The following is a 25,931-nucleotide window of genomic DNA, read 5'->3' as shown; positions in this document are numbered from 1 at the left end:
ACTCCAGTTTGGCCTTGGTTTGCTTCTTTCTGTTCTCAGTTTTACATGGGCACAAAACTCATCTCCATTCAAAAGATCACGGTCCACAAGGTATTCCAAGGAACCGGGAAGGAAAATGATCTTGTGAAGAAGAGAAGCTCCCACTCTATTTATGAATGCTACCTCTTACAGCACCTTTTTGACAGAATAAAACACAATCCACACATAACAGGCTAACTGCACCTGAATTAGAGCCAAAAAATCCCATCTGAAGACTTACTTGAGGACTTGACAGGATAAAGTAAACAAGTTTGATAGATGTAATTATAAACTTAATTATCATTAAATAAATTAGACATGAATCTGTAATGCATACCATGTTTAGTTGCTTATTGCCATAACTGCCAGGGGAGGCTATTACGAAGTAAGCGAGTAAGACTTACTCTTATTTGAAGCTGTGTTCATGCATCTGGAGCTGCTGGGTGTTTCATTCACATCTGGCACACAGTATGCTACACATCCTATTTGAATCCTATTTGTCTGCTACCACTGATGCACTTGGAACATAACTTTCCAAGCTGTGTGAACAGCCGTAGAAGTATTCATTCCCTCTCTGTGCATGTGGAACAATCTCCTGTCATGTTACCCAACCAAAGAAAATAACTCCTAAACGTATTACCACCATATAAATTTGTAGGTAGAGAACCATGAAAGAAAGGTGCTATCTGTAGCATTGCTGAGGTGCGTCTTCTGAATTTTCCTTTCTAAAGAAAGAGCAGTGTTATAACTGTAATAAGGTTAGCAAAGTGCCTGAAATGCATTTGAAACAACATATATTTCTTCTGAAAGAAGAGAGACTGATGCTTTACTCGATGACAATTCCCTTAAGACACTGTTTAAGAAATCCAGAGTCCTCAGTCTTCATAGCCAAATCCACCTGTCTTTTGCTTATTCTATGATTCTATGATTCTATGAAACCAATATGCCTTGCTCTTCTTTGAGCAGGCAAACAGAATGATTGCCTACTTTTGGGCTTCAAGCAGGTCCCAGCCTGCAACAATTCTAAGTCAAGAGTACCTGGAACCCAGCAATTGCTTAGGCCAGCATTAGCCAGGGTGGTGCTCTCCACCTGTCCTACTACAACTGCAGAAGGAATCAGCAATAGGGCTTACACCTGCCTTCCTTTCATAAGATGGGGTTCCTAGCTCATTCCCACCTCCTCAACTTCATTTCAGAAAATAAACTCAGACATATTTGGAAGTAGGCTGCTGGAAACTAGAGCTTGAATAGTCATGTGAATTCAGACATGGAACAGACATACAAGATCCAAACAGTAGTTAACAAGCCAAAAACTTTTTAGTGTAAATGGGAGGTACAAGGCTAGTTGCTTCCAGGCCCACCTACTAAGCTAAAGATTTCAAAGACAAAGAGGCTCAGGGTACATTTTTGCCAGCAAATAAAAAAAAAAGCCATTAATCTAGGCTTGTGCAAAGGTGTATCTTTTTTTTTATAAACAATTATTTAATTTATATAACATAAGTATCACCCTTCCAGACAATATCCCAGCACAGTTTAAAGGACATCATGGGTTAGGAACCATCTGCAATATACAGTATTTATGAGGCTGTCCTATTTGAAGGATGAGGGAAAAGAGAGTTTTAAACATATGAGCATGATCTATGCCTTTCCCTGCTGGCCAGAGAACATGCCCTAGCCCCATTTGCTTTGATGGTTTATTGGTAGCCTCAAACACTGCTGTGGTTTGCCCCAGAACTGAGTGTAATTAAATAGTACATGCAAACCACACACTATGCCTACTCTCCAGGGAGACCACTTAACAGATAATACAGAATTGAGTTGTTTCTGATTACTTGAAGCACAACGGAAGAGATGAGTCAGTTACATGAAACGCATGGTAGTACTGCAACTGGTTAAATAATTTTCAAAATAATTGCACCAATTTTGTTAATGTAGAACACAAAAGCCTGGTATTTGGCCAGTTCTGATTATATAGGCTTGGTGCCATGAATCAATACTGATGGACAAGAAAGCAGTTTTCTGACATTCTAGCTGAAAAATGTATTAGCAGGTACTTGAGACCTTTTGTGATTTCACTCGTCTGGACTGGAAAATAAGATGATGATTGAAAACTTGTTAGCAAATTTAAAAGAAAGAGCAAAAAAAGACAAAACCCACTTATCTACAGACATTCATCTAAACATGATATTTGGTATCTTTCCCTGTATGTACAGCTAGGTTTGCTTCCACCAAATGTATTCTTACCAACTGCTACACAATGTATTTGCAATGAGCAAAACAAGACAGCAAGTTACATTCTCACACTGTTACTTAATCAATCCAATTTATCAAATATTTCAATAGAATAAAATCCCTTTCAAGTCCTCTTCAAAGCCCTGACATTTACCAAACAAATAACTTCCCAGATTCCTAAGGGAACCTACCATGTATTATTAATTATTCACATTTTTGACTGGATATATGTTTTTCAATGAAAAATGTATGTATAGATGTACATATTCATATACATAATAGGATAAGATACATCCCATAAATAAAACTTAAGACAAATTAAGTATTTTATAATTACATATGTTCTAAGACTAAATAATTCTGTAAATTCAGTTACAATTAAAAACAATACAGTCTTTGCTTTTTATAGGTTAGGAGTCTGAATAGCTTTATCATCTCACCTTCATTGTCGCAGTCTTGCAATGAAAGCCATATTTGATCTACCAGACCAACTCCTTTTACTTCACCATGAACTGGAATGGAATGCATTACCATTATTGCAAGTGTCAAGGGTTTGGTTTGCAATTGTGAATTCTACTCTCTTTTTTATATTTATATTCCTTTACCAATTGCTTTTCTCTCCATCCTACCCAGCAGGGGAAGAACCATCCATTGTGATACTTTAAAACTGTTCTCAGTTCACATTTTTCACAGTTAACAATCTGTACCATTAGGACAGCTATCACTATTAACTGATTTTTTTGTTTTGACTGGACTCTTACCAAATACTGCTTGTACATGTGTTTCAGAGTTATAAAAATATCCATGGCTTAAAAATATTTATGAAAAAATCATATCATGTTTCATGATAAGCAGTGAGGAGATATTCACCAGTCACCGGCCAAATTCTTCTTGGTGTGTATCCTCGGCCTACAAAGACAAAGTGAATCTACAGATAGCCTCCACTGTAGTCAAAGGTCAATACTTAGTCACACTGCATGGAGCAATTTTGTGCTCTGTGCTTATGGATTTTTGTCTGCGACTTTCACTTTTTTGGGGGATCACATGCAGATAAAAAACTGAATAATTTACAGCCAAGTCAGTAATTCACTACACTAAAGAATCTTCAGAAATCCTAACATCAAAATATCTTGTTCAGCAACTGGCCCTACTCCCTACTCCCAGTACTGAAATGAACCTCTAATCAACATGCACCACCTAAAGGTTCTGCAGGTTGCTATCTGTTGTGCCAGAGCCGCCTGTGTTGCCTCACTGCTTCCTGTACAGAAGGAGGTGCCAATGTAGCAGAACAACAGGTTTCCACATCTCCTCCTGTTCTAGTCCAAGGTAGTTCAGCATGAGGCATCACAATGAACGTAAACAGAAGATTTGCAAGTTCAAGTCTCTGTGTCCTGAGTTTTCAAATATCAGTGATAAATATTCTTTGCAACGTGAAAAACTGAGCTTCACTTGCAAAGATAGCAGATCTGTGGGCAGCAGACCTGGACATACATTATGAATTCAATGCAGGGACAAATGACTTAAAATGAAAAAAACATAAAAGCAAATCCCAGCCAAATGGCAGGGATAATCTACTTAAATTATATTGCTCAAAAACTTGTGTAGCTGCACATTTATATATACAAATTTCCTCCAACATATTTCATATGAGTCACTGAACAGCTTTTTCCTTGGAAATTATATTAACATTAAGGTACAAGTCCCCCACAAAAAGGCAATAGAAATAGATTTTCTATTACTAGCATTTTATGAACAGCATAAAATCAATAAAGTATATGTAAAGCTGATTTGAACCATATTAACTATGATGTCAATAGAAGAAGGAAAGTGAACTGTGGACATTCTTTGACTGATTAGGGATTATGACCCACAGCAAATTTCGTTCCATCATGTTCAACAAACATGATTAACTGTGCTCATAATAGGCTACAGTAAAGCCGATCTCCAGGAGCTCACTCCTGAAATTATTATGATAACTCTGAATTCTGTCACGACTTCAAAACTTCACCCTGATTTTCCTAAAAAGCAGGGTAAGGATGAGATGATGCTTTAAGTTTTATTTGTTATTTTTCAGGCAACATAAAATTACACCAGACCAACTTTTTTTAGCTCCTACAAATATATTCAGCTCATTCTACTCAAGTGAACAGATCTTAAACATCACTTTTAAATTATAGAATTTAAATTTCAAAAAGCAGATTCTGTTCCACAATACAACATCTATGTGAAAACTGCAACATATAAGTAAGGACAGGCAGCTTTGCTTGCCTCTTGACAAAGTATCAAAGGTATATTTTAGCAACCTATTAAGAAAGAAAATGCTTGGCTGAGAGAATACTCTACCAGGACTCCACACAAAAGATATTAAGATATTCTTCTGTATTTGTGACTGACTCTTCATGATATTTCTCAAAACAGGAAAGCTATTTTACAGGGACAAAGGTTTCCACCCCCATTAGGGGAACACTGTTTCCTTTCCTGCAATTAAAATACCAAATCTGGTATCCCTCCCTCAGGATTTAAAATATAATTTTAGTAAGTGAGGTTAATTATTGAGAATGTAACAAGTTTACTTAGTCTACACTGAACTGATTTTTAAACAAAGGAAAAAAAATGCATGAAAAAGCGTACCAAAAAAAATGTACACAACCCTCCTGCTAATATTATTTCAAATACACCTTTCACTTTCACTTCTGGAAAACAAATTGCAAAAACATATTAAGAAGTATCATCACCTATGCAAGGTAAATATCCTTTCCCTCACAACTTAATTTTCTCAAACTCAACTATATTTTATAAATCTTGCAAAATCAAATACCAGAGACATGCTATACCACTGTTTCACAGCTTTCCTGTCCATAATGCAACCACAGCACTACTGAGGATAGAAAGGGAGAAGAAAAGCCCCTTTAATGATTGACACAAAGATATTCATGAGCACAGCATCCTTGTACGTGGATCAGGGAAGAGTGCTCTCCTACAATAACATGACTCTCTGAACCTGACTATCCTAGGAGTTATTGATGACAGCCTCAATTAAACTAGTAATTAAATCCTCCGAAACACTCATATGGTTGGACAAGGGCTGTGAGAAGGAGAGAGACCAAGCAGCAGTTGTGACCTTGAAAGAAAAATATTGATTGGATTTTGCCTTGTGAAAGGAAGGAGGGGAAACTGAAATCGACCACTCTGAATCATTAATGAGCTCCAAGGGCATGCTCCTAACTCCCAGTTTTTACATATCCAAGTGGACCTTTCTTCAGGCTTGCTCAAAACCAGCACATTTACAAAGTATTTATGGAAAAAAACCTGCAACTTCATTCAAGAAACACAAAGTAGCTTTAGGCAACAAAACAAAGGTGCCAATTTTTGTATACTTTAGACTATGTAATACATGACCACATACATGTGATACATCTTTAAATATACATATATATGTGTGGTTTAGATATACTATAGTCATTACCATGAGCAACTGAAAAAGGCTATTGATTACCCGTGCCACCACCTAGGCACAGTACCCACTTGTAAGTGCCCACTGATACAGAATATGATTTTTCAGTCTTCAGCTCTTTTCTAGGGCTGAGAGGCCTCTGAGCATATTCTCTATCAGGAATATCCATTTGGCCCTAAAGAATGAGAAGACTCTTTTTTTAACAAAAAAAAGAAGCTCTTCATAGAATTTAATGAAATAAAATTATGTGTGAAGCTATAATTTCTATGCTAGAGGAGATCCAAATAACTGCTGTTTTGTGTTGATTATCACCAAAGAAATATAGAAGTATAGATGGAGAGAAGGAAGTCAACCATCAGATGAGACATACAAAGGTTTATGATAATTTTCTATTCATTTATCTTACATTTCACTATATCCTCCTTTTTAAAGAGTCTTCCCTTCTCAATACATTCTTCAGTTTTTCTTCTAAAGTCTCCTTTCCTACAAATTTGTCTCCAATAGCATTCTGCAGGTAGGTATAGCTGCTGTGCTACTTACTGCAACACAAAGAAAGCCTCCTTCAGTCTTGGCTCATCTAGTAGTCCTGAAAATCATTCCCTAATTACTAATGCTTGTCTACAAAAAAGCAATAATTTAGGTTATAGAAGTCTTTTTCTGATTTCAAAATGCTGTTGTTAAACAAACCAACCATGTTAAAAGACTGGAAAATTATTAAGCTAAGGTTTTTTTAAAAAATGGAATCAAACCAAGAGAACTTGAAGAAAACCATCAAACGGCCAAATGATCATTAACTGTAGACACTTTCTCTCCGACAGACGCTGCTCAGCATAGAAAGGTATACCAACAAGATGCAAATACAAGAAGTTTTTTCTGTTTACAGTTCACTACAGGAAGGAATAAATGCAACAACTTCTGTCCCCACTACTACGCAACAGTGCATTGGCAGAGGTCCGTAGGTTGTATCTGTACAAATTATCTGCTCAGTGTTGTCAAAGACAAAGAGTTCACATGTGTAGCAAGCTTGCTATTTTCAGAATATCCAGGCAATTGCTTTCCATTCCATTGCCTGTTTAATTAGCAATATTTCCACTGTCTAGAGACTAGAAATCTTCCTTAGAAATACTCCCTTTTTCAAGGACAAAATGGTAATATTGATGAAGGCAAGAATTACTACTACTGGAACTAAATTCAGTACCTTCTATAGTAATAGGATACAAAAAACCACTAGAGTAACAGTGCTGCTTCTATGCTTAATGATTACTGAATTAATGTCATGAAATAAAATGCTAACTATTATCTTACATAAAGCATATTAAAAAAATCCACACTGCAAAACCACACTCAAAACAAGATTTGCCCTAAATTCTGAAATACAACAGTTCTTCTCACCATGGAAATTTACATTTTGGTATGCTAGTGAAAAAAATATCAAAAAAGATTAAAATATCATACATAAGGAACAAGTGAGCTGGGCAATGACAAATCATTTATGTAAGAGAGAAATAGATGAGCTGTGAATTACAGTGACAGACTACTCATGAAGGAACACGTGCAAACCTACACTACAATAAAGCAAAAAGCAAATGAGTCTTCGGTATTAGTCCAAAACTGTAATCTGACCACACAGTAAGTTTAGCAAGAATCTGATGACAGACAGCTTTACATCAGGAATCACAAGGCACACATGAAAGAGAAGAATAATTCACAGAAAGAAAAGAATAATTCATAATTTTATTGCTCAGTTTACATTTTCACTGTATCATTGCCTGTTCCATAAGATAAAAGCAATGAACAATGAGGTGTTTCAGGGCCATAACCTGAACAATATCTAAATGTTATTTCCAAAGGTGTATAAGACCTATGTATTATTTTTTTTCTGACAAAACCAGAAAAAGAATATTGCAATTGAAAAGACCATAATTAAATATCTTTTTACATTTTAAAGAATTAGAAACCTTCCCACTTTTGCTTATGTAGTTGTGTTCAGTCCCATGGCTCTTTCACAGACTTTGTACAAAACCACGGAGGGATATAAGTGGAACATTGCTTTGTAAGTAAAGTTAACTATCTTGGCTAAAACAACAACAAGCCACTTAACATCAGAGCAGACTTGCAATGATTTTTATAAAAGGCCAAGGGCAAAATTCTCCTCTTTCATACATACTACAAATGTAGTATCTGTGCAATCTATCACAGTGCTTCCTCTGCACTGACTGGGAGCTCCTATTTCCATTAGTGGTGTTTCCAGTGCTGAAAAAGCAATAGGACGCAGCAGCCATGCTATGACAAAAAGGTTTGCTCTCACTGCTGGCTGAACCCTGCAGCACCCATCACCACCACACAACTAGCCATGCTTCTGATTTAACAGAACTGATCCACAGTTCTAATCAGCTGCTTCTATGTACACAATTATTCACACATGGTGGGTGGCAGAGGCCTCATTTTTTTGCATTAAATATTTTAATTGTACATAGCACACATACTGAAATTCAATATATTACTTGAAATATTCAGAAAAAGTCTGACTGATGCTTGTTACTGTATTCTTTGATGCATTTACATCCAATCTTGTGACCGCATCTTAATCACACAGGTCAGATTAAGTAAACTTCTGCTAGCAGAGGTGTCTTAATTAAGGGCCAGGCTAAGTGCCATTGTACAGAGCTTTGCAAAATAAGGTTTCTCATCTCCCTGCCTTTTTGATCCTGTAGGTGTTCCAAAAGAAGCACATTTCTTGGCCCTGGCTGCCTGATATTCAGAGCCACTGGTTTGGCCTTGGTTCATGCCAAGCTGAAATTTAAATATTTTAATTTTTTCCATTTTGCTCTGTTTTCTTAAAAGGGTGCACTGGAATTCATAACTATGCGGACTCATTGAGAGGAACCAGAAAAGACAACTGAGTGAAGGACACCATTATTAGCTGAGCACCAGGACATCTCTCACAACAGAAGTACAGATTTCTTCCTCCAGTCCCATGATACTACTTTGAAACATACACGCCTTCTGCTTTCCAAGTGCACACTAACAAAGCAGCCTTACAACCATACAGTCCCACTGACTGCAAGAGCTTGACTTCAGGTCAGCAGCAGCTAGAGAGGAGAGAAAAGCTGGCTTCCCAAGCTTTCACTCTACTGTTAGAGAACTCAGAGCATCTCCTGGCCCTAGTTATATCAAATGGACTATGTCTGGCAACCTTTGCAAGAAACCTGTAAAGGATTCACTCCCAATACTGTCCCATCCTAGAACAAACTCTTACACTCTTGTTCTGGGACACGTTAATTGGCCTTTGTCTCACTTCGTAACAGTCTGTCAGAGATGATACTTTGCATGGCTCTCTCAATCCTCGCCCTTCACTGCCTTTTCTATTGCTCTCATCAAATAGAGTTGCCATTCATTCCTTTCTTCATTCACTTTCCCACTGATTTTTGTTCTCCTTTCCATGACACCAGGGAACATCTTTTCAAAAGCCATGCTGGGATCTCTCTCAGATGGAAAATAAATCACACTATCCCTCTTTCTCTTATCCTTGCAACTTACAGAAGTTACTGCCACCTTCCTCATCATAATGCTCCTCTCTTAATCCACTCCCGTTCTCCTCTTTCTACTCAGAATTCAGCCAATCCTTCCAGCACAAAACTGGAAAAGGGTGTGATTTTTGCGATAATTAACTTCTTTCCCTTAGTCCTATGATAATGTTTTCCTTAACTAGAATACAATCTTTTCCATTTTCTCCATCACAGTTAAAGAAATTCCCTACCTGCTCATCAGTTATAGTCTTCTCACCTGGACTGGAAGATCTCTCCTCCTAGTTTCCCTCACCTCTTTTTTCACCCCTTTTCAACCTTCTCTATCACTTCTTACTTAGCTTAACTTCACCCATAATGAAGGCAAGCTTTGAACTGTTACCTGTATTTCTCATTGAGCTCACTGAATGAATTGCAAGAGGTTAACCTGATCTTGGACTACTACCAGCCCTCCAGCTATGACCTCCCTGCTCTGCATCCAAGGCCTTACTCAGTGTAGTCCTGACCCATGACTGTATTTCCTATTACCTTTATGTAACACATCATTCACCTTCTGTCTAAGAGGTCTGCATGACTCATGCTTCAGAGTTATTTCTTCAATCCAAACTGCCAGACACTACACTTCTTTACAAGACGATCCTTTAATTCCTTAAAGACAGCCTGACAAAGAAGAAAAGAAAATGTAATTTTCTTCACAAGGTAGCAGTCAAGATGATGCTAGTACAAGGGATCTCCAACAACCTGTACTACCACTGGCAGTATCGCTGAAGGTAGATTAAAATCTACACAGCAAACTACAAAATACTATTTTGCAGAAAAGGAAAACTGAATCTGTTCAGTCTGGCTGCAGGCATCATGCAATATCATGCAAAATTCACTTTTCTTATTTTTCCATCTTTAAAATTTTAGACATATTTTGCATACTAAACAACAGAAATGTGTCAGAGCTACAATCGCATTTCAAAAGGTGAATCATAAGCAGTGAAGCCATGAAGTATTTAAAAAATTGGTATATTTGGTTTTTAAGTGACTGAACTATGACTATACTAGACAAATAAAAATACACAAGTGCCATTAAGTTCTGTTAAACAAAGCAGACAATTATTTTGGAAGATATTTACCTGTCTGTAGCTGACAGGCTATACACTAAACCACAAATGCATAAACATGTATGAACACGAAAGTACATGAACCCCTCTGTGTAAAAAGGATTCATCAGTTCAGGCTACAACCTGTGTTCATTCCTTAACACTAGATACAGGCACGTTTCTTACTGGCATCAAAAAATAGTTTTTACTGTACATTTTGTGCTTTCCACACACAGCCACCAATGCGGTCATGTACATGAGGCACAGCTATGGGCACCCTTTGAAATTTCAGTTCCTTAAACTCCTTCTTCTTCTTAAAACTTCTTTTAACTAAGACTCATCTAGGAGAATTGGTCCTGGTCCATATATTATCAGAGAAGTTTCAGGAGAGACTATTAGCTGAGCTCTTTCCTATTAGCTTTTACTAAGGCCTGCAGTATTCCAGCAAAGCACTAATATTTCATTCTCTATTTAAGAAGCTATTTAAGAACCATTCTAAGATGTCTCCCTCATCCAGAGCCCACTATGTTACAGTGCCAAGGTTAATTGAGGAACTATAGGCCAAGATTAGGTTCCACGTATTCTCTGGAAGGATTTAGTTTCCCATACGACTACGAAAATACTTTCCTAGATGTACATGGAATCTGACACGGGCAACCGCAGGGCCTCTCCCTGCTGCGTATCTCTCCCCAAAGAAATGCTAACCCCATCAATATATATGAGTCTAATTCCCATCTACACCCATTTACTTGCAGAATGGTATAAAGGGGCCATTGTGTATAGAACAGTCAGGCTCACTGACTTTTTTTTTCAGTGAAAGATGCCATCAGCATACCAACATCTCAAGACACCAATGATCCATTCTGTGCAGCCTACTTGCTCCTCCCCTTTCCAAAATCTGCCACTTAGCAAGAACTCTACCTCAGTTTTTAACATTAAGAAAGCTCTTTGACAAGGTAACAGTAATAAACTTTGGATTCTGAAGTCTCCACTGTAGCTGAGGTTCTTTTTTTCCCCTCTCTCACTAAAGTAAAACAAACTGGTGACCAAGTTGAACTGAAAGAAAACATTTTACTTAAAGTGTTTCCATAATATTGCTCACTATCCTGAATGCAGAAAGATTATCAGTAGTAACTGCAATGGAATGAGCTGGAAAAAGACAGGGTATCTAGCTAGCTAACTCTGAAGTATCTAATTAAAATTTAAGTAAACTTGGGAGTTGGGACAGCTGGAACAGGCACTGGAAAAATCTCAGAAGCTCTGTGCCCTGTTCTTTAAAGGCAAGCAATAAATGACATGTATTAATTGTGTGTGAACAAGGAATGGGAGCTCAGCAGCAAGATCACTGTTCCAAAGCCAGCTGGTGTACACAACAGCACACACAAACACTCTTTTTGTACAGGTAGTGGTCAGTGAGACTAGCACTCAGCTTTACACTTCATGCAATCAAAGTGTCCATTTGTAGAAAAATAGCTAGTACATGGCAAAAATGTTGCCCTGGCTACTGAGAGCAAGTCAAAGTTTGTGAAAGTTACCATTACTTCAGTACCTAAGCACTTAAATGCTAGGTGATGTCATCGTGATTAATCGTGAATGTCTATTGTGGCATTTTTCAAAGTACACAGATGGGTCACAGCCAACTGCATAAACACTGCAAATACATGGTAGGAATTCCTCTCCTTTTGGCACCACAAGAGTATGATTGTCAGCCTGGAGCTGCCACAGGCAACACCAGCACTGTGCTGGATTGTTCCTGTAGAAGGAAGGTACAGGAAGGCAGAATAAGACAATTTCATCCTTCTCCCAAGGAGAGCAACTCCTCACCACTCAAATTTGATATATTTGAGCCTGAACCACACAACAGGGCAGATGATTCTAGTCCCTGCAGGAACACACAGACTTGACCTCAGGAATGGTTCAAATGCACCAAAGACAAAAGCAGGAGTTCAAACTCTCTCTCCATAAGAGTTCCTCCATGGCCTCAGCACAGTATAGTCCAACAGCCTGAAGTCATAATCACTCCTTGGTTTCTCTGTTGGTTTGCTGTCATGCTTTTCTTTTCCATGCCAATGGTCCGCAGCATATGCCATGTGCAAGACCCAGGCACAGGCTGCTTTGTGAAAGAGTGAAAGGAAGGATGTTTGCCCCGGCTCCTCTGCACTTATGCTAGATTATCTAGTGAATTGCACATGAAATCACTACAAGAAATTCCAAACTATTACTTTGCTAAAATAAAGCCACATGTACTTATTTTATACTCTTCTATAAAGCAATGGGGTGCTTACAAGATAAAGAGAAGGAAATTCTCTGTCTCACCAGTCTTCCTGTGCTCAGCAGATATAGAACACAAGAGTAGCCATTTATGTCCAATGAAATAAATGCCTATTGCCCTGCCTCTGGTACAGGTCAAAAGTATCTGCCCATGAGATCATGTAACCACAGAGCAAGCACATGATCACACATACCCAGAATACCTTTGCAGCTCAAAGATTTCACATGCCAGACATGATGCCTTCATGCTTACTAGCTGTATTACTCAAACTCTGAGCCTCCCGGCAGGGAACAAGCCCTGTGTCATTCAACTGGCTCACAACCTGCACCTATAGGGCACCTGGGCTTTACTGTGCCACTGGCAGGTTGCATGACTTCTTCTGTTGGCAGCAGAACAGCCTGCATTAATGTTTGCCTACATCACGCAGGGAGACACCATTGCAAGAGCAGCTGCAATGCACATGCTTCAGGCCCTATGAGAAGTAGTTACAATACCTGCCTTGCTGGCAAGCTAACACTTAGAAGCACAGAAAATGAGAAATTTAGCAGAAGAGACTATCTACTGCTCTCTAAAGTGGCTGACGGTTGTGAGAGTTCACAGGAAAACTTCAAGAGGACTGCAAAGGGCAGAAATATTTAGCCACAAACACAGAATTTCACTGCTGGTTTTGATTTGACGTTCAAGCAGGTAAGAGTGTGAGAGACACTGAACAATTGAGCAACTGCACTAAAGCCAGATGAAGCCCTAAAACATGGTCTGCTCTCAGCACATATCCCCACATGCCACAGGAAAAGGACAGATAACAGTGCAGCTCTAGAGGTTGTGGGAGGGAACTCTGCATTGGCCCTTTACAAAAGAATTAAGGGATATCAAGAAATTCTGCTTCAGACACTATTGTGGAAAAAGGAATATTTCTGTGAGGTACATTTCTGCTACTGCCTATTCCTAGAAATCACAGATATAAAACTTTTTGAAAGGGTATAAACATGGGCAGATTAGACTGCAAACCTTTCTTGAAGGCCCTTTGGTAACAAACGTTTCATAGAATCATAGAATAACCATGTTGGAAGAGACCCATCGGATCATCGAGTCCAACCATGCCTATCACTAGCTCCTGTCCCCAGATGCTTCCAGCTGAAACAAAGGGTTATTGTAATTCAATTCACAGATTTTTAAAGAGTGCTTATCTTAAAGTTTTAATTACTCACATTTTCTAACCAAGACCAAATTTCTCCTACTTTACAATGACACACAGGACATGTCTCCACATTGGGGCCCTGTCAAATGTGGAGGCAAATCCAATAACACAGGCACTCCTGGCAAGGGTTACTAAAGAACACCTCTAGCTGCAGATGCTTCTGTGCACTCTCCGTGGAGGAGCTGTTGGCAGCCCCGAGATTTTGCCCTTCCCTCCTGTTGCTACTTAAGGACAATGCATTTAAAATCCAAAATGGATCTAAAGGAAAAGGTCTGAGTTCTCATGGAGTAAAGCTTCACAACAAATACTTAGTCATCTATCAGGGACATAGGAAGGACTTTTTAGAAATACTTCTTCCATGTTTGCATTACTCTACTTTGTGCTCCAGGGCATTCAGCTGCACTGGGCAGCTGAAGAAACAGTGGCGTTCACCTTTACTGCTAAGAATAAAACTAACCCAGAATAAATAATAGCTACTAAACTGTTTGTCCATTTTCCTTTATTATAAAGGACCTTGTTATATTGCTTCTACTCCACCATCTTTTTTAAGAAGTTCCAAAAAATCAAACAGAACAAACCAGCAAGATCTCTGCCTTATTTTTTCAAAAAAAGTCTCAAAGAAATAAGACTGATCTCATTTAGCTAGATCTGGTTTCTACTTCCATACTGGAAGAGCCATCAGTTCTTCCTGGTTTCATTAAATGGGACAAAATAGGGCACAGGACAAAAAAAAAAAAAAAAAAAAGAGAGAGAGAGAATGAGAGACTCTTGTTTAAAAAAACAATACTGATTTTTATGTAGGATACAGAATGGATGTTAGAAGAAAATGGGCTTTGAGACCAGCACAAAAAGCTACTTCAAAACAGAAAAGACCTTTCCCATTTCACATCACCACTCATTTATGGGGAAAAAAAAACATTATTTATAAAATATTATTCTGATCCTTGCACTGGATTATCATCCAGGACTGAGGACTGAATAAAGCCCTAATGGTTTAAGTAAGTAAATGTGAAAGGCTAAAATAGTAGTCACTGTAAGGCAGAGAGGCACACGAATAGCACATCGGTGAAGAAGAACTGGGGAGGTACAATATCTCCATGAAACGAACAATTAAGAACAGCTATGAGTCACTCAGAAAAGGTATGTTTGGCTACCCACAAATTAAATAGCTTGGGGAATTCACAAGATGCAGCGGTGGGACTGCATGAACAGCTAATACACAGATGTTGAACATGCCTGAAAAAGAGATATAAAAAGGATTCATTCATTCAAATAAAACAATCTTATTTAAACTTTTGCCCAGAACTGAAATAAAACCTAAACTGTTCTTTATACTAGACATTCAAGCAGCTTGGCTACCTCTTGTTTTAAATTTTCTTAATTCCTGTGAGCTTTTGTACTTCCTCATTTATTCCTAAGAAACAACAGTATTGCTACAACAATGGCTTTGCAGCACTTCTTGTTCATTCTGCAAGAAAAATAGCCCTGAACCTGGCAAAATCTATTCTTAATGTGTCTTCCAAACATTTAGCTCCAAAGAGTGTAATGCCATGAGACCATACAAACAAAACAAAGGCATCTTCAGACGCATTAAAGGAAAATGTTGATAAAAGGCTATTTCTGTGTGTTTCTGCAAAATCACACCAGAAAGAACAAGCAGCCTTCCTGACCTGGGGAAAGTTCAAATACGCATCAGAAAACTTTAAAAATTACATACAATCTGGAGCAGTTTTTGTTTGTGGGTCTTTTTTATATACACACGTTTGCCTGGAAGATACTTAAGTGAATCTTCATTTGTTGTGATTCTGTCCATGCTACTTTTTTTTTTCTTTACTTCAAATAACACAGCTCCACTGCAGGGAACAGAATGGCAATAGCTGTGAGGAGAGCTACAGCACAGTGCCAGCCAGGTTCTGAGCCCAGGCTGAATATTCCCCTGTTGAGCAAAAGTCAATACTGAATGCTTTTACAGGAATGAAATAAAAAAAAAAAGGGCACTCCAACTGTACTGAGATCTCAGCATCTGCTAACAGAATTCATAAGTTGTTAACATGGCCAGGCATTTAAAAGCAGAACTTTATGAAGAAGAGTAATTGTATTACCTACTATTCAGGGTAAGAAAAGCTTTTGTCCCAAGCTTAAAGGAAAAAAAAATATTCAAACCTCAGAACTGTTAACAGGAATCAGTTCAGTTCAATCACAGGAGGAATCCTACATAAGTCTTTGAAAGCTGAAGAACACAAATGGAAGGAAATGCACATAAAATCCTACAGGTATTGTAAAAGGAGTGGAGCAAAGTCCTAAGCAACATGCACCTGTAATGTCCCATGGTGGTATTGAACTGAGACTCACATACATGAAGCAAATAATTTCCCTGAAAAGATGTCACTGTACTGTAAATAGCATGCAGAGTACTGTAACCTTTCAGGAGCCTGGAATCAGCCTCCAGGAGCAACCTCTAATAGGGACTCTGCTAGCAGCCCCCTCCATATTAGCTTTTTTCCTAGTTGGAGATCATAAATGAACCTCAAGTCTACCATGGAAACATTATCTACTGTTCATGTTCCCAGCTACGTTGTTTAAAAAATGGGTTTTAGCATTGTTTTCCAGCATCATCTAGACTAAACATTTCCTCAAATGGTGCTCACTCCCAACCACATATATACTTGGTAATAAAGGGTGCTTAAAGCACTGGAGAACTGGAGCCACTCAAAAACAAATACATAGATAGCATAGACTGGCTTTGCTATTCTTTGCTTCTTTTCTTTCTTCACATTCACTTCCCATATGTTAATACTCTTTCCAACCTTTCTGCCTGATCCCACTCTGATTATAGATAAACATTCAATTATTACAACCCACTTCTCTCCCACCTCCCATTCCTTTCTTGATCCTATTTCCTCCCATATCCAATATAATTTCTCTCCAAAATTCTCCATGGACTAAGCCACACTTTGCCCTCACAAACTAATGACCTCCTAAAACAGCATGACCTGCATATAGACAAAAGTTCATATAAAAGCAGATAAATGGTCATCCTTTGTTTATATGAAACTAAAAGAGAAACTCTAGGCTCTGTAAAACAAAGACTTGTGAAGCAAATGTGTATGTAGACTGAACATGAGGCTTGTTTTCTGCAGTTCACATCTCTAATACTGACTCCTCTCTTCTCTCTCACTACCTTGACCTAGGACCTGTGTATTCCTGTGAACCTCAGCCCATATCAAAGCAGAGCCTTGGCAACTATGATTTTAAGCTCTTCTCTTTTCCACTGCATCCATTATTAGCCTCATTTCTTTCCTGTCTCTTTCAATTTCTTGTCTAAGCTCTACTCTACTAAGCATCTCCCTAGTTCTCCAGTTCATCTCACTTCACACACTATCCACTCGTCATCCCATTACTTGCTTGTATACTCCTTCGGGGGGTTGCGGGGGGAGAAGTGCCACACAACAAGTACTTGTTTACACCTGCTTTCCATATATTTTTACTAGCAACGGGCACGAAACCTCAGATGATTTTCCTGTGTTAATAAAATCCATCAGTATAGCTGTCTGAATCATCAAAAGCTCTCAACAAGTTAATAACTACTCTTCTGCCTCAGTCATTACAAATGAGTTTGAATTTTGCAGTCAAAGGAGATGATAGTCAAATACAGCATCACATACATAAAAACTCCCCCGCCTCAGAACTGAGATGTGTCCCGAAATCCTTTGTTATATATAGACCATGCCATCCATTGTCTTGTTCCTACCACAGAACTATAGCAACTAATAACAACAGAAAGCTAGAAATGGTAGTATGTTCTAACAGGGTGACATGACCCTAAAATAATGCTTTTCTTTACTGGAACACAAGATAAAGGTGGCCTAAATATTTTGAGGTCTTTGTAAAACCCTTTACACAAAATGACTTTCAGAACTCTCATTCTTTGAAGCACTTACAGCAGTTTGCTTCCTCACAGTAGAGTACGTAAAAGCATTAACAACTCTATCTTCCAAATATTTATGTGATAAGTAAATATTACTGCCCCCATTGTACAACTGATGCACCGGAGACAGACAATTTGTACAATCTTCCTATGACTGCAAGGACTGGAATGCCAATGTCAAACAAAAAAAACAGCTTCTTGTGTGTGGTTCAGATGAGCAATATCATCATTGGCTTTACATGTCTACTCACTAAAAATACTGCAGATTTGAGCACATTTATTTATTTATACATCTTACCTTACAACCCTGACTCACATGAATTAATCCTTCTTTTATGTGTTGCTCATTGACTAAATAATGAAATGTTCTAGAGACATTAAAATATCAACGCCTACACAATCAGCATTTGGGTAGGTACAACACAGCACAAAATCACTTCTGTAAATACAACTGGAAACTCAAAAAGTTCAGGATTTCAGTGACTTTATGAAGGTCAAGCAGTAAGCATCTTCCTATGCTACAAACTGATCTTCTTAAGTACCTAGCAAACAAGGCAAAATTGTCCAGGAAGCCCTTATGGCAAGTTTATTGCAGACCAATTTGAACATGAGATCATATTTGTCAAACTGCAGGTCTTTGCTCTAGATAGAAAGCTTTTATTTTGTACTTGTTTAGAATTAAGAGAAGTTAAATATTTTCTAACTGTATTTCATTTTTCTCCTAGTCTACAAGCAACATAACATGCATTAATAATAAACAGAACAGTTCTTCCTTTTCCTATATCAGTACTTCAAACCACACAGAACCACCTAAATTCTCACAAATCTGAACTCTTCATTCACCAATGTGAATGAAGAAGGGTTTGCTTTGAAGTCCCTCGCAATTACCCCATGGAGTCAAGTAAAATGTATTAAAGCACAGAATACAATGACCATTTGCTATATGCTTACAGACAAAGAAGACAGAAAAGATTTTTCCTGCTGACCCTAAACTCACATTCAAAAGAATATGCAAAAGTCTCAATAAATGATCATGTTCAAACAGAACAGTAAAGTACTCCGCTCTTACCCAGACAGCTTTGTACTTAAAGTCATGTAGATATGATTACTTGGGCAAAGGAGGGTTAAAGACATTAAGTCATCATGGATGCACTGTGCATGACAATACTGCTCTCTAATGAGGCTTTTATCGTGCAGTTGCACAGTATTTCTTACCCAAACTAAAATACCGTAAGTCAACTGAGAAAAATGTTGCAGCTGAAGAAGGGTAGCCGCCCCCTCCTGTAAGTGTTTTGGACCAAAGCTAAAAATGTAACAAGAGTTTACAGGCAAAAACAATATAGTGAATGACACACAGAGAAGGAAAAATATTCCTTGACTACCAGTGTGCTCTAGTTGGAATAACCAATGCTTTTAATTAAAGTTTTCAAATAAGTTCATAGTCCAACACAAAAGTTACAGAAATCACTTAAGAGAAAAAGCTGACAAGAAGCAAGAGAAGATACCCCGTTATGACTTTGGCAGGCAAAATCCATGAGTGTGTTCATAACTTCTAATCATTTTGGTGACAAAGCACAGCATCCTGACTGATAGTCCAAATTTTAAACTTGCTTTCAAAAATTATGACAAAGAACTAGCAAGGGCTTGAAGAAAAGGTAGTATTTTGAGGTGTTTGTCCTTGAAAGGACTCTATTTTCTTTCTTAAATCAACACACAGAATCTCATTACTTGATGGGGAAAAGACAAAATTCTGTACCCTGAACTGCACAGACCTGAAAGACCACAAAAGGGATTAAGCACTCATAGTAAAATTTAGACTTGATAGGTAGTCGAGAGAGCACTCAAGAAAGGGAAAGCACCTTTCAAAGCATGACAGCCAAGACCACATACATGAGAAGATAGCTGTCACTACCTAAGTATGATGGGAATTTCACACTCAGTTTGTTCTCTTATCTTTGCACTACTGCATACAGCTCAAAGTACTAAGAGAAAGTTTTTATAAATATTCAGAAAACCCCCTCTCACTCCAAAAGGATTATGTATACATACGTTTCCCTCTGCTTCTGTCAGGTTCTATTTGTTAATTTCTTAAAAGACAGAAAGGGCTGTTTTGGGGAGGAGTGAGTTCTCTCTCCTTTCTCAATTTGGTAAAACTCCATTAATATCTACAGTAAAGCAGCTGTGATCATACTCTTGTCCACAGCATAAGCATCCACTTCCAGCTTTCCTAGTAAACAAGGAGCACTAAAGATTGCCTTGTTGCTCAAACAGCAAAATCCTGTGCTAAAATTTACTGCAGTTTGAATCAGCAAAAATGTTTTCATCCTTTTAACTGAATTATGCTATTTCAGTGCTATCCACTGATGTATTTTCCATCACTTTCCCCCATACTTCTATTCACGCTTAGTGGCATTCTGCTAAATTAATATTTGCAAACTGTGTTATCGGATTGGTTATGCTACAACTAGTTGTCTATTTACACTTATTTTTCAACAGAGGAGGTAGAATAAAACATGACTAGAATTATCATTCCACAAGTCCTCTCAGGGAGTCCATGAACCTTCCCCTGCCCTCTCTAGTCCAGTTCACCTATTATTTTTGAGTTTCATAAACTGGTTAGATGGATTCAGAAATACACAAAATGGGAAGAGCTCTCTGGGTATCGTTCAGTGAATTCCCACCATAAGCGCTTTCGGATCCTCCAGCAAGCAAGCAGGCAAGGTGTTTCATAAAAGCAACCCCCAAATCTTAATTAAAACATTTAAGAAATTAACTGAAGCTTCCACCATTTATTTTGCAGCATCTTGCAAGGGTCTAAAAACCAGACCTCCAGATTCAAGCAATGAAAAGCAGCTTTTCACACTAAGCTGTTATGAACAGATCCTGTACTGTAGAAGAAGGTGTTTAAAATGTACACAGTGAGAGAAACATAATTATGTTTCACCAGTTACTCTGATGAATGGAGGTCTGAAAGTCTAGCACAACATGAGAGTTTACCCACAGAGCAGAAAAAAGCATTGTTTTTTCTACTAACCCTATTTTAAGCCTTTTCTAGCACAGATTATCGACCAGTCTGTACTAAAGCTGTTCCTTAAGTTAATCATCAGAACCTGCTATTTCCCCTAGCTCAAAAGACAGAATGAAAAGAAGCAAGGCAAGAATGAAAATAATTGCCTCGTATGATGCAATCCAACTTCAACCAGAACCCAAAACATCACAAACAAAATGCTTTTGTTTTGTTACTGGTGGTAAGTGCTTTGTTTTCCTCCTACCTGCAAAAATACTCTATTACTACAATTTGGAAAGGTAAATGCATGAAAAGAACTATCCCAACTTGTCCCCTCACCTCAGATATACAAAATGAGAATAGATCCCAAAAGACAGGGTAAGTTACTCTTACACAGCTCTGCAACAGATCTTTATAAGACAGAATCACAGAATCACAGAACAAACAGGTTGGAAGAGACCCACTGGATCATCGAGTCCAACCATTCCTATCAATCACTAAACCATGCCCCTTAGCACCTCGTCCACCCGTGCCTTAAACACCTCCAGGGAAGGTGACTCAACCACCTCCCTGGGCAGCCTTTGCCAGTGCCCAATGACCCTTTCTGTGAAAAATTTTTTCCTAATGTCCAGCCTAAACCTCCCCTGGCGGAGCCTGAGGCCATTCCCTCTTGTCCTGTCCCCTGTCACCTGGGAGAAGAGGCCATCACCCTCCTCTCCACAACCTCCTTTCAGGTAGCCATAGAGAGCAATGAGGTCTCCCCTCAGCCTCCTCTTCTCCAGGCTAAACAACCCCAGCTCTCTCAGCCGCTCCTCATAAGACCTGCTCTCCAGCCCCCTCACCAGCTTTGTTGCTCTTCTCTGGACTCGCTCCAGAGCCTCAACATCCTTCTTGTGGTGAAGGGCCCAGAACTGAACACAGGATTCAAGGTGCAGTCTCACCAGTGCTGAGTACAGAGGGAGAATAACCTCCCTGGACCTGCTGGTCACACCATTTCTGATCCAAGCCGAGATGCCATTGGCTTTCTTGACCACCTGGGCACACTGCTGGTCCATGTTCAATCACTGTCAACCAACACCCCCAGGTCCTTCTCCTCCGGGCATCTTTCCAGCCAGACTTCTCCTAGTCTGTAGCACTGCACAGGGTTGTTGTGCCCCAAGTGCAGGACCCGGCATTTGGCCTTGTTAAACCTCATGCCATTGGACTCAGCCCAGCAGTCCAGCCTGTTCAGATCCCTTTGCAGAGCCTCCCTACCCTCCAGCAGATCGACGCTTCCACGCAGCTTAGACATTAACAAGTACTGCCAAAGTACTGGAGGCTGGAGGCTCCCGGATGACCTATTACAAAAACCAGACCCTTTTCTGCTTAGTAGTGTAATGGGAAGAAGACAATGGGGGCACGTGAGCTTTGTCACAGTCTCTACAGTTCTTCACGTGCGGTGCTTCCAGGTACTGTCAGCTCTGATGCAGCACAGCTCAGATGCAATCGCCCACTCGGACCTCTTTCTGGGTTATCACTGTCCATGGACTGCACTATTTAAGTGCAGAAGGACTCAACAAGGACACAGTCTAAGAAGTGGGCAGATGATGACTGTGCAAAGCATGGGATAAAATGGCATTTAAAAATATGAGGCATAAAGCAATGTCTTCAAGAAGCTGCAGATGCCTGCTGCGAACTCAAATGGGGTGAAAATTTCATCCTTTACATAAAGACATTTCTTAATGGAACACATAGTGTTGATTGCCTATTCACACATTTCATTTTCTCATTTACAGTGGAACACTTCTTCCATGTACAGTTACAAGAAAAATACCACTGAATGCCAGTTGGACTGCTCCAGTTACTGAGTGATTATTTTGGATTTTCCAAACTACTTAGTGAAGAAGGGTCAGGAGATGTTTAGTAACAGGATCCCTGAGGTGACCAGGCCGTGTTCTCACAAGAAAATAGAAAAATGAAGCACAACCATTCGTGCTTTTCTGCCTGTTATAACTCAGGAAGTTCCTTCTTATGAATGCAAAATCTTCATTAATATTTTGGGGAGTAATTGAAAAGAAGGGGTTTTTACCTTGTTTGGTAAGTATTTTCAATGACAGTCTGGATATTTTACTCCTTCGCACTTCCCTACTAAGACTGTTTATGAGACCACCAGCCGTAATATGATGTCTGTACGCTAAGTCAGAACTAATTTTGTTGTCACTGAATTCAATGGCAAATGACTCCAGGAGTTCACAGGTAACTACCTTGACCTTTTTATTCAGAATTTCCAAGATAGACATTTTAAATACTGTACTGATCAATACAGAGTGCAAAAAAAAAGCTCTTCACCCTTTGCTTTATTTTACCCATGCTCAGATACCCCATGTCATTTATCCTAATTTATGAACTCTCAATATATGCTTATGCTGCAGGCTTTTCCAAGCAGGCAATATTTTAGTATTAGTCTGACTATTGCATATTGATTTAGTGTTCTAATCTCAGGTCTTTAAATATCGCCTTACTATAAATTCAATAATACTGATGATGATAAATGGAGAGATTTTTTCTGGGACACCAGACTATGGAGAGATTTAGACTGTAAAACTCAGGTGTGTGTGCAAACTTTGGAGAAGTTTGAGGTTCACTTCAGGTCATTCCTTTCAAATGAAACATTCAGGAATTATTTGTAGCTTGCAGTGACATTTCACCATTACCACACATACCATTCCTGTGATTAGCACTTGAAGGAGGGTACCTGAACTGTGAACTGATCTTCCTAACCATCAGTGACCAAATTTAAAGAATAAAATAAACAACATATATGAGGTTGGTGGCTCTTCGTAATTTCATTAAGTCATTTCCCCAAAAAGTGCATCCTTAAGAATATGATCTACATGGACAGTTCTGCAAAAAAAACTACTGAGGCCAAACTTCAGGCCAAACTTTTGATCAGCAAAGACTATTATTTTTTTGAGAAAGGTTGTATCTGAAGATACCAAAAAATAACAACCACGTAAGGAGCTTTCTGGAAGGTAACTTAATATATTACCACACAAAATGCAACTTTGCACATTCTCTCTCAGCGCAGAGTTTACTTCATAGATCCTCCAATGATGTCATATTGAACTACTAAATGCAAATTTTGAAAAACCTAACAAGTATTCAGCTGGAAAGAACTAACATCAGACATTTTTCATCACTGTTTTCATTTAGCTTCTTCCTACTTCAGCTCTCTAAATGCAATTCAGAAAGCTTCAGACACAAATAAAATTTACGCTGAACTATTATTTAGTTGCAGAAAGTTTTTTCTAGTCTTTGGCCAGAAGTGCACAGCTCTGTACTGCTGGTTCTATGTTCTATTCAGGATATTTCATAATTACTGTCCTCTTTTAATGCTACGCTGAGGAGCAGAGACTGTCATATCAGAAGGAGGTGAGAGAAAAGGTTACCATTCCAACAAGCTAATTTGCACAGAATATATTTCTGTTCAGCTCTAGTCTCCTTTGTTGCAGGAACTCTCCTCTAAACATAATATAGAAAAACAAAACATACAGTAGATACCTCTGAAAAGAGTACTTGTCAAGAGCAAGTAAGGGTTACCAAAATACACATCCATGTGGTACTGTCTCATAAGCATAGCTGAGAAGAAGGGATAACAGAAGCCTACCAAAAGAGTACTTACCACACTCTCCACAGTCCCTCATCTACACATCTTAAGAACAAAATCTCATCTCCTTTAGCATATTGCAAAGCACCTCCTAGTCTTCACAACTAGACAGTAAGTGTTTTAAGTGTTTTTCTATTTTTCTATTTTTTAAAATACAATTTCACATAACCAGACAGACCAATGGTTATCAGTAAAATAATACAGTAATGGAGTTGTTGCTGGTATCTCCGTGTTACACATAATCTCCATCTGGCTGTAAAATAAATAAATGAATAAATGGAAGTGCTGATATTTCTCCTTTCTACAGGGACATAAGTGCTTGCCACTTCTCCCAGCTGCTACATCCCAAGATACCAATGCTCAAGAAAATGCATGTCAGAAAGCACCAGTATGACAGGATCCCCCACAAACCTACCTTTGGCTTTTGTCACTGTTTCCCCTTGAATCTATCACCTTAACATGACATTTTGGTATGATTTGAAGTACCATTTACATACAGCATAGATTCTCATCAAATTGTTGCAATAAAACTCATATCAGAATAAATCTAGTTTCCTATCTTCTTCCTACCTACACTGACTCAAGTAATATTTTACTCCAGGAAGTATCCCAGTGAGCTCTTTTGCAGGAAGAAGAGAAACAGGATTTCTCTTAACAAACAAAGATAAGTACAAGAGTTTGATCAAAAATTGTATGCTCTGCCTAAATCTGCTTCTGCCCTTACTTACTTGATGCATAAACAAAACACGAAATATGACGGCATTTAATCTAGTTATTTTGACTGCTTTCAGTGCAGAAACCTATAGTATCCGCTCATACAATGCAAAACAGTTCTGGAAGATATAAAAAAATACCCTGCTTACCTTTAATCCCAAATTTAGAGTGTCTTCCAAACTTCAGAATAATGAGCATTACTACTAAGCCAGTGCACACCAGTGCTGCAATTCCCACTACAACATACACCTAAAAAAGGAGTACATAAAGAGATCTTATTGTTTTGTTCTCATGAACTTCAAAGACAGTAAGCATACATTCAGATTAACCCAGTTAGGTAAAGATATTAATTTCAGCTAGGAAACATTCACGCTCAGATCACAGAGTACAGAAAGCAGGCATTTGTCGAGGTTTTTTTCTGTGTTGCAAGGAACAGAAATTCAGACACCTCTAAGAACAACTTTTTCAACATCCTACACATTCAAGGCAGGTGGGAGGGAACACACATCACCCCCTTCCCTTCCAGCAGAGTGGCATGTCATAAGGAAACACATAAGAAAAGCACATAGGAAAAAAAAATTACTGTGAGGATGATTGTACACTGCTGGAGATTGCCTGGAGTAGCTTTGCAGTCTCCATCCCTGGAGGTATCAAAACCAGAGTGGAAACAACTGTGAGCAACCATGCTGGCTTCACTTTAAGCAGAGGCGATTGGACTACAGAATTTCCAGAGGTCTCTTCCAACCTCAGCCATTCAATGATTCTGTTATCAAATAAGGCAAGGCAGTTTGGGATCCCTCGTTGTTTTTAACACAGTGTACCAGCTCATGGTCCACTCTCTAGTTCA

General features: G+C 38.7%; 1 protein-coding gene across 9 annotated transcripts in view; it reads right to left on the bottom strand.

Annotated features, from left to right (window-relative positions):
• NTRK2 (neurotrophic receptor tyrosine kinase 2) overlaps positions 1–25,931 on the bottom strand; it is a 215,489-nt gene that overhangs the window by 132,556 nt on the left and 57,002 nt on the right. For 4 of the 9 annotated variants that reach the window (XM_069880272.1, XM_069880275.1, XM_069880276.1 and 1 more), the window contains exons 11-13: positions 25,234–25,333; positions 3,121–3,159; positions 2,691–2,762 (exon numbers count right to left, since the gene is read on the bottom strand). In XM_069880272.1, coding sequence (XP_069736373.1) covers positions 2,691–2,762; positions 3,121–3,159; positions 25,234–25,333 — 211 coding nt within the window. The remainder of the gene's footprint in view (positions 1–2,690; positions 2,763–3,120; positions 3,160–25,233; positions 25,334–25,931) is intronic. The other 5 variants (XM_069880273.1, XM_069880277.1, XM_069880279.1 and 2 more) reach the window with 2 other exon arrangements.

The sequence above is a fragment of the Phaenicophaeus curvirostris genome, chromosome Z (genome assembly GCF_032191515.1).
Source record: "Phaenicophaeus curvirostris isolate KB17595 chromosome Z, BPBGC_Pcur_1.0, whole genome shotgun sequence".
In the NCBI taxonomy this organism is placed as follows: domain Eukaryota; kingdom Metazoa; phylum Chordata; class Aves; order Cuculiformes; family Cuculidae; genus Phaenicophaeus; species Phaenicophaeus curvirostris.
This window is presented reverse-complemented; position numbering and strand designations above follow the sequence as displayed.